Genomic DNA, 9,346 nt, shown 5'->3' on the forward strand with positions numbered 1-9,346 from the left:
ATAGTTTTATTAAGAGGTAATATCTAAATCGTTAAGAGATTAATCTTGATCGGTAAAAAAATGTATGTCTCTTAATGGTTCCAAAACCCTCTGAACGGTTTTGTATCGGGTTTTCCTTAACCATTCAGTGTCCTAATTTTGTTGTAAATAATTACCAAACAATTATAATTCATTTTGTACCATATCATGAGGGTTTTTTAATCATTTTGCATCAAACCATTTAGCAATTATTAAACATCTACTTATCAGCCAAACCATTAGCAATTTTCCGTTTGGTTTTGATTTCGGTTTGGTACACCTCTACTCTAAAAGGGTATAAAAATAATTCGTGTTTTTCTTATATTTTATTACACACGTCGAAAGGAACGTGAAAGAACCACGGCCGTCCATTTTCGTGATCAACGATTTATGTCGCCGGCGTGAAAGTTGCCGGAAAATCGCATTCAAAAACAAGTCAAAACAGTAAAGATATTTTCCACTTTCTCTGTTCATACTTGACATTGATTACAGTACTCTTTGGTAACTCTCACACCAACCATCCCTAGGCAGTAGGCACTATATAGTCATCAAATCATATGCATATTCGCATATATATCTCCATCAGAAATTAAGGAAGGAGCATCCAATATCCTCGTTTTTATAAGTGATCTTCAGGTAAGTTTTTGATCTATCTGCATTTACACTTGAGTTTTGTCTGGGATTGCGTGTAAATATTTCATGATTGTTGTCTAATAATGAATGTAGAGTAGCAGATCTGGTGTTTTGTATGCTGGATTTCGTCGAGGTTTGAATTGTACGGTTTTGCTGTTAGCGACAGTTTGTTATTTACTGGAATGAGGTAAGAACTTGATGTTTGATGCTTTGATTGTTTGAATTATGAACATTAAGTTTGATTTGGAATTTATGTTGTTGGTAGATTTTGAGATCAAAACCGAAGTTAGAAGTAATACATAAGGAAGCGAGGAAGATGGGCGAAGGACAGCGGTTTCAGCTGGGAACAGTTGGAGCGTTAGGTTTGTCGGTGATTTCTTCGGTTTCGATTGTGATTTGCAACAAGGCGTTGATAAGCACTCTTGGTTTCACTTTTGGTAAGCAATCAAGCCCTTACACCATGTTTGCAGATTCTAGTTTCGAATTATTTTTCACGAACCTGGTGTATGAATCAGCACTCATTGTGCTGAATGCCTGAAAGTTCGGTAGATTGCCATTAGGAAACCAAGCTCATGATCCTTGGATCGTAAACTTCTAGGCCAGTTAAGAGTGAAATAATTGGCGCTCAGTGTATGATTTTTTTAATGGACTAATGACTCAAGGTCATGTTGCTTGATATTTGGTACTTGTTACATTGTTGGCAAATGATGCCATTAGGAGCTTGATGCTCAACCATTTTACCATTGATACAAAAGACACATACATCCTTAGTAGAACTTTATACCGAGAAGTAAGGCCCTGGGATTGTTGATGATGCTTTGTTGTTTGCTTTACGTGTTTTCGGTACGTTCCTCTCAATTGATTATTGGTATCCCTTTTTGATTTGGTGTAAGATTTCACTGTTCCTTTGGTACTTCAAAGGATTTGAATTGAATCCACACCATTTCGATAATTAAAAGGACAACTCAGGAAACAAACCATTATGTGAAACACAAAATCACATACGAATTACAATGATGATTCTCCCATTCAATGATGCAACATACTTGGGCTGGAAATCTGAAAACTATTAGAATTAGGAAACATCAACAACATGACTTGTAATAACCATATGAACCCATTGAGGGGTGGTTATTTTGGGGTTATCTTGATGCCTACAACCTAGTATGATGATCAAGATGAAACAGTTGATAGAAGGCCAGCAAGTGGATGAGAATGCAAAGGGTGTCATACCAGTTGAGCTACATCTGACAGTGAAATACTGGGAACAGCAAAAAATAAACTGCTAAGTGAATCACAACAAACAAATCATGGACGAAGAAGAGGAATATGTCTCCCACATTTTTTACCTCCATGAAATATAGCCAGGCCCATGGTTATAGCAGATGTCAAAATGTTGTCTGCAAATATTTTGATGCTGTAGAATGGGTATGGCTTAAGGGGTTGATGCACACTGAATCACTAATATTATGATAATCGAACATGCTAACGAAAATGACCCAGTAAATCCCACTCAACAGTGGGTATTGGAATAAGAATATGCTGAAATGATCAAAGAGAAAAAGAACTGAGGAAATGCAGTGTCATTAGTGTAGCTTGGAGATTAGAAACCAATCTTAAGTCATGTGAGACAGACCAAAGAGAGTGTACAAGAGAACAAAAGCTTGGAGATTAGAAATTAATTGCAAATCATGTGAAACAAACCAAAGAGAGTGTCTAAGAGAACAAAGCAAAGAGTCTCCTCGGCCTGGTATATCCAGCACAGCAAAAGCATCGTGTACAACATGAGGAACAACTAATGGGATCAGGCATATGAAATAAAGAAAATGACAACCAACTGTTGAACAGAACGAAGATTACCCGAGACATTCTGACTGGTGGGTACAAAAAATATATAGCTGTTTTTGCCTTTGGCGATTCTTAAGCTTTGCCACTTTGGGAGGAGGTGCTACAGTAAAATCAATTTTTGAGTAATAAATGAACGGATAGCCATTTGGTTTGAAAATTCGGAGTCCTATGTTTACTGTAGCTTCTTCCATAAAATATGCCTGATTTCATGGATGATTCTCCAATCTGAATGTAATCAACTTGGCTCGACCATTCTACTCAAGATCTTTAATGCCGTCAGCTTCTCCTAAGAACCTGCCACAATGGATGTGCTCTGTCGCAAACCCCCACTGAAATCCCCAATGGACAACTTTGAACTTTGTTGCCGTCAACCCTTCCTTTCATAAATCCGACCTGGTTGGCCGACCAGAGTTCAAAAACGGAACATGAATCTGATGGGATTGACTCCACAATATCATCACTTAGAGCGCAAGTAAAAGATCAGTTAAATCAAGTTAGAGAGAGAAATGGTGCCTCGTAATACCAAATACTTTAAATGGTTTAATTTCTTCATGCTATCGTAACGTATTTATGATCTGAAAATCAAGGAGATAAAAATTTGTTTGACAGCCTTTTAGTGTAGAACTTGTTTTTGTCACATTCACAAGGTTTCTAATACTATAAGATCAAATTAAGTAGTCGTTGTAACATTTGTGTTCATAGTTAAGATCTATTTACCTATATAAGTTATAGCTGTTGAGAAAGTTAACTGGTATGAAGTAAAACCATAACATAATAATTTACAGTTGTTAACTGAACTTTCTGATCACCAATATCCTTTGAGGATATGAACCATGCCCCTCTTTTCTTTTGTTTTTCTAACAATTTTATAGAAAGTTCGCAACTGTCAAAAGTTATTTGCAAATTCCATGTTTTATTTGCAATGGCCTGCCTTTGTAGACATGTTATATATTACTTAAAAAAAGTTTTAAATACCCTGATATTGCTCATATGCTGACTTCAATTTTACTTGTTTATACTCAGCTACTACTTTGACAAGCTGGCATCTTTTAGTCACATTTTGTTCGCTGCACCTGGCTTTACGGATGAAATTTTTTGAGCACAAGCCTTTTGATTCAAAAGCTGTCATGGGATTTGGCATATTGAATGGAATCTCCATTGGACTTCTAAATCTCAGCCTGGGCTTCAATTCTGTTGGTTTTTACCAGGTAAAATTCTATTTGCCTTTATGCAGCAATTTGCTCTCAAGTTTTCTGTTATCTATGCCAGTCTATAGACTCCAGGTAAGAAATTATAGCCTGATCCTGTTAGTAAAGAATCACTTTCTCAACATAGGACCTCAAACTTTTGATCGGAGTGTATATATGTCAACCGGTTAGAGTTAAATGAATCATTTTTTCTTGCGTGAACTTGCTAACTTCATCTAATACAGCTTATTGGAAATTGTATGAAACCTTCTGCTACTTCTAAGTGATTTGCATTTCACGCCCTTGTACTTGGCACACTTCTTATCAACCAACAAACTTGCAAAATGCAACAAAAAAACACAAAAGAAACCTTATAATTGACCAAAAAATAGTGAAAGAAACGGCACAATGGCACGAATGTTGTGTTTGCTATTTTGTGTCTACTTGAGTGTTCTCTTTTCATTTCCATAAGTATTTGTTTGTTTAGAAAGACAGTGTCAAGTACAGTCGCTCAAAATGCTAATCACTCCTTTACTTTTATATTAAATTCGTTGGTGTTAGGGACTTGATGTGGAATAAGGTCATCATCTCCTAAATTTAATGTTGTTAAAGTTCATATCCTAGTAAGTGGTGTGTTCAGGTTATCAGCTTCTAAAAATTTTCTTTGTAGCCTGACTTAGATATTTATTCCTGGTTCCATTATAGATGACAAAACTAGCAATCATCCCCTGCACTGTACTTTTGGAGACTCTTTTCTTCAGCAAGCAATTCAGGTTAACTTTTTATCTTAAATGCTCCTTTCTGTGTCTGTTCAAACAGATTATAAATATTTCCAGCTCATATATGAATCCAACTTCTTACCATCTTCTCTAATTGTTTTACTTCAAGTCTAGAGATCTGATATGCCTTGGCGTTTTGATGGAATGTACCAGTTCCAACCTGAAAGGGGTGTAGGGCTTTTCGATGGAATGACCAGTACCAGCTCATATATGAATCCAACTTCTTACCATCTTCTCTAATTGAAGGGCTTAGTATTTAATATTAATTAGTTATGTTTTATTATTATATTAATTAGTTGTCTTTTAGGATATCTTCTAGTATGCTATTTGAATAATGGCAGGKTTAGGAAATCTCTGAGAATGTATAAGTCGCTAGGGTTAAGGGTTTGGGAGAACAAAAATTGAATATAGAGCTTTGGGAGACCACCTACTTCTTGAATTGTATGCATTATCCTTGACCTTGTAATTTTCTTTTGTTCATAGATAAATGAAATAAGCCCGTTTGGTTTGTAGGATTTGGTGGGATTTGGAATTGAATTATATTCCAGTCCCACATTTGGTTTAAAGGAAAGTCTGGAATTGAAATCCCGGAATTTCAATCAAATCTTACATACATGGGATTTAGAAATCCCATGGGGTTAATTGGTATTTCATTATGATTTCATAGGATTTGTTTGTAACAATGTTCTAGAATATATTAAATACACTTGTTTTGTAGTAATCAATTAATAAAAGGGTAATTTAATTATTTTATAACTTTTTATAATTTGCTTCTATAGAGAAGGGAATTCAATTCCTTTCCAAATCCTACAAACCGAATATTCAAATCCTTCCACGAAATCCAAATCCCTCGAAAACATTCCATCAAACCCAACAGGCCCTAAGAGTTCAGTTTGCATTCTTATCAAAATCCAACATCACCAAGTTGCAGTTTCTTGAAACAATCCAAAATAATGATGTTTCTAAATTCAAATTTAAAAACTCTGTGCAACTTAGGTGGGTTGGCTTTTGAGTTTGGAGCATTAAACAACGCAGTATCTTCCTCTAAATTGCTTCTCCACTTTTCAATTTCGATGCTAACATTTATTGTTTACCATCTGCAGTAAGAAAGTCAGGTTTTCACTTACTGTCTTACTCTTGGGAGTTGGAATCGCAACAGTAACAGACCTGCAGCTCAATCTCTTGGGCAGCATCTTATCGCTACTTGCCATAATAACAACTTGTGTTGCTCAAATTGTATCCTTAAACTCTTCTATGAATGATTAATTAAATAAACGCATCTTTCTGTTCATGCCACTCACGAATAAATTGCACATATGTTCAGTCCTTAAATCATTTTATCTCAGATGACAAATACAATCCAAAAGAAGTTCAAGGTTTCTTCAACTCAACTCCTCTACCAATCTTGCCCGTATCAGGCTCTTATCCTGTTCATCGTAGGTCCTTTTCTAGATGCCCTTTTGACGAATCAGAACGTTTTTGCTTTCAAATACACAAATCAAGTGCTGGTGAGGACTAAATTGTCTTTTTGTTCTTGGGGCACTTCGATATTACATGAACTTGGGGGAGGTTCAAATGATAAGCGTAAATATTTTGAGAACCTGGAACCAACTAACCATGCTTTATTCATGATCATGATAGATATTCATGATGAAAATTCTTCATAATGAAAATGCATGATATCATGAATAATGAAAATGCATGATATTCATGATGAATAAATTCATGATCATCTAGGGTTATTCATCATGAATAATAAATGAAATAGTTGGTTCCGAAGTCCTTAAAATATATATGGTTCCCGTTTGAACTTCCCCCATCAACTGGAATCTTAATTTTTATGAAATTGCAGGTATTCATCATTCTCTCCTGCCTCATATCGGTCTCTGTCAACTTCAGTACTTTTCTGGTGATCGGAAAGACATCTCCAGTGACTTATCAGGTGTTGGGTCATTTGAAAACATGCCTAGTTTTGGCATTTGGATATGTTCTGCTACACGATCCATTTAGCTGGCGAAACATTCTGGGAATCCTCATTGCTGTTGTCGGTATGGCACTCTATTCTTATTTCTGTACTCGTGATACACCGCCAAAGCCCACTGAACCATCAACACCGTTTTCTCAGGTACTACATTAAAATTCACATTGATCCTTTGGGTAAATGATGTTTTACGAGTTTTTACTTAGAAGCATGACCTTCTAGAATCTTTTTTAGCTCAAGGACCTTCATCTGACCTGCCCTTGGTTAAGAAAAGTGTACTCCCAATACACTAGAGGATCATTTTGGAAATCTTTCTTCTAGAGAAGGTCATTGAGCTAAATGGCCCGAGCGCACATTGCCTACAAACTACGAGATATTTAGGTGTAGAACCTTAGTGGGACCTTTTAAGAACTCTCTAAATCGTGAGATCTGTGAGAACCTATGCATCATGTGCTATTTCATATGATTTTGTTTTCATCCATTGCTAGAATTTAATGTACCGATTAACATGTATTTGTTTCACAGGCACAATGTGAACCTTTTTGCCGTGTTTGTGAAACAAAAAATACATGTAAAAACGTTTCACATTGTGAACCGAATGCATATGAAACAAACATATTATGAAATAAACTTATTATGAAACAAATATATGTAAATCAATACATTATATATTTTCCTTGGATGGAAAAAAATCATGTGAAACAAAACTTTAAGGTAGAATTTCTCATAGATATCACAAATTTTGGAGTTTTTAAATGATTATATCCCGTAAGCTTAAATGATATTTTATGAGTATGAAGCCATTTTTCTTTTAATAGGTTAGAAGTTCATGGATCTAATTAAAATCTATTTGAAGTTGTATATACCAAAATGACCCTACAAACTACAGCGTCGTTAACGTGTAACCACAAAGCTAAATTTATCTGTTTTTTATTTTGTTTTACAAGAAGAATGAAAGTGAGAGCGATCCTTTAGTAAGTGCGGAAGATGGAGCGAGTGTGTCAAATGAGGGCAGTCCTCAGAAACCACCCGTGTGGAACTCGGACAAGGATCTGCACGCTTAAATGAATCGTGACGATTATTCGATCTTCAGGTATAAATACTCTTTATTCACGAATACCATGCGTAACGACGATGTCTCCATCACCGTTCACGTTCACGTTCACGAGTGTGTTAAAAGAGATCGGGATTCCGGGTTTTAGAGAAGATTGTAAGATCCAATCTATTTTGATCATTTAACGTTTTCACTGTTTTATAAAATGAGTCATATTTTCTTGGTGTAAAATGAAGATAAATTGTACTATTTTTCGGATCTTTTGTCATAATCATGATATCTGAATTTTTTGTTGAATTAGTTAATAAATCCCATTTACGCAATTAATGCTTTTGTTTTGTGGGCAATTATGGCATGTCTAAACCTTGAGGGTCGGGGGTAAATGATTCAAGGAATCGATCTTGAACACATAATAAGGCTCGCTTAACTTAACAAGTCGACCTCCATAACACCAATGTTTTACGAGCCGAGTCGAGCCATCCAAATATACACTTTTATCGAGACAAACATATTCATATGTTTATAAATTATATAATCAAAATATATGAATTACCGAGCTTGAGCAAATGAATGAGTTAATCAATCTCGGGCTCGTAAACGAGCATTGAGCTCGAGCCTGATATTATTCTTTTGAGTTGAGCTTGAATAATCTGCTACTCGATTCGGCTCGTTTACACTTATTAAGTTTAACCGTAAATAAAGTCTCCTTAGAGCTAGGAGTGTTAACGAGCTGACTAGAGTCGAGTTGCAGGTTGTTTAGAGTTCGACTTGAAAAAACTATTACCATGCTCGGCTCGAGCTCAAATAACCATTTTCACAGTAGGCTCGAGCTCGATACTCGTTTACGGGCTCAAACTCAAGATCGATTAGCTCGCTTATTGGGTTGACGTCAATAATTTTTATACTTTGGTTATATGATTTACAAACATATGAACATTATGACTTGAAAAAGTGTATGCTTGACTGGCCCCAGCTTGGCTCGACTCAAAAAATTTAATTGAGCTTTTGAATGAGTTGAGTCGAACATTGGTGTTATGGAGCTCGAACTCAGAGATAAACGAGCTCAAGCTCGAGCATCTCATTAAAAACTCGACTTGTTAACACTCCTACTCAAAGCCACAAGGGATTTTCTTGCCTGTTATTTTTAGACTTGTGGATTAGTCGAGGTAACTGTAAGTTGGCACAGATACTCATGATTAAAAGATGATTAGATCATGCGATGCGAAATGACGTATTGTTGTTGCGGATTAGGGTTATAACTTGAGAGAACCGTAGGCCTACGTCATTTGTAATGAATAATTAGAAAGTCGTATGTGTGTATAGTGTATGATATTACGTATTGTGTGTTTGTATACATGTTGATGGTAACATCCCATCGACTACGATTATGATGGTTATAATTGTCCAAATTTTGGCATCCATTGTTTTATGGAGGAACTGTTATTATTCCGTTTTAGGGGGGGTTTATGTTGCGTTATTTATGCTTTGAGGTTTACTCGATTTTATAGCGAGAGACGTCGGTGACTACGATATGTTAGATAGAAATTTGCATTTATATGAACGACTTAGGGGTTTTTCGTTTACCTTTTAATAGTTCCATTAAGAGGTGAATCTTGTTTGACAAAAAAAAAGTCCGTCTCTTAATGGTTCTAAAACTCTCTGAATGATTTTTTATCCCGAGTCTCCCTTAACCATTAAGCGCTTTAATTTCATTGTAAACGATTACCAAACAATTATACTTTATTTTGTACTATATCATGAGAGCCTCTTAATCATTATATACCAAACCGTTCAGCAACTGTCAAACAGTTCCTTAGGTTTTGTTGAAAACCCCTAAATCTTGTAT

The 9,346-nt window shown here is 35.7% G+C and overlaps 1 protein-coding gene across 5 annotated transcripts; it reads left to right on the forward strand.

The window, feature by feature from the left end:
• Window positions 1–458: 458 nt before the first annotated feature.
• On the forward strand, window positions 459–8,921 carry LOC112518494 (UDP-xylose transporter 3). 5 transcript variants are annotated; one of them, XM_025126207.1, is made up of 10 exons: window positions 459–654; window positions 745–838; window positions 917–1,088; window positions 3,523–3,707; window positions 4,392–4,459; window positions 5,569–5,701; window positions 5,812–5,973; window positions 6,318–6,590; window positions 7,394–7,539; window positions 8,649–8,921. In XM_025126207.1, exons 3-9 carry the CDS (start codon window positions 968–970, stop codon window positions 7,508–7,510), a joined length of 1,059 nt encoding a protein of 352 aa, XP_024981975.1. In that variant the 5' UTR covers window positions 459–654; window positions 745–838; window positions 917–967; the 3' UTR covers window positions 7,511–7,539; window positions 8,649–8,921. The 5 variants fall into 5 exon arrangements, with proteins under 5 accessions (XP_024981975.1, XP_024981977.1, XP_024981973.1 ...); XM_025126209.1 differs by having other exon boundaries at window positions 461–654; window positions 7,397–7,539; XM_025126205.1 differs by lacking the exon at window positions 8,649–8,921 and having other exon boundaries at window positions 461–654; window positions 7,394–7,827.
• Window positions 8,922–9,346: the final 425 nt, after the last annotated feature.

Source organism: Cynara cardunculus, assembly GCF_001531365.2.
Source record: "Cynara cardunculus var. scolymus isolate 2C chromosome LG 9, CcrdV1, whole genome shotgun sequence".
Taxonomy (NCBI): Eukaryota; Viridiplantae; Streptophyta; class Magnoliopsida; order Asterales; family Asteraceae; genus Cynara; species Cynara cardunculus.

Coding starts and splice junctions, on each gene's coding strand:
- LOC112518494 (XM_025126207.1), top strand. CDS start 968: ATGGGCGAAGGACAGCGGTTTCAGCTGGGAACAGTTGGAGCGTTAGGT. Junction 5,702..5,811: donor CAACTTGTGTTGCTCAAATT/GTATCCTTAAAC, acceptor ATTTTATCTCAG/ATGACAAATACAATCCAAAA. Junction 6,591..7,393: donor CATCAACACCGTTTTCTCAG/GTACTACATTAA, acceptor TTGTTTTACAAG/AAGAATGAAAGTGAGAGCGA.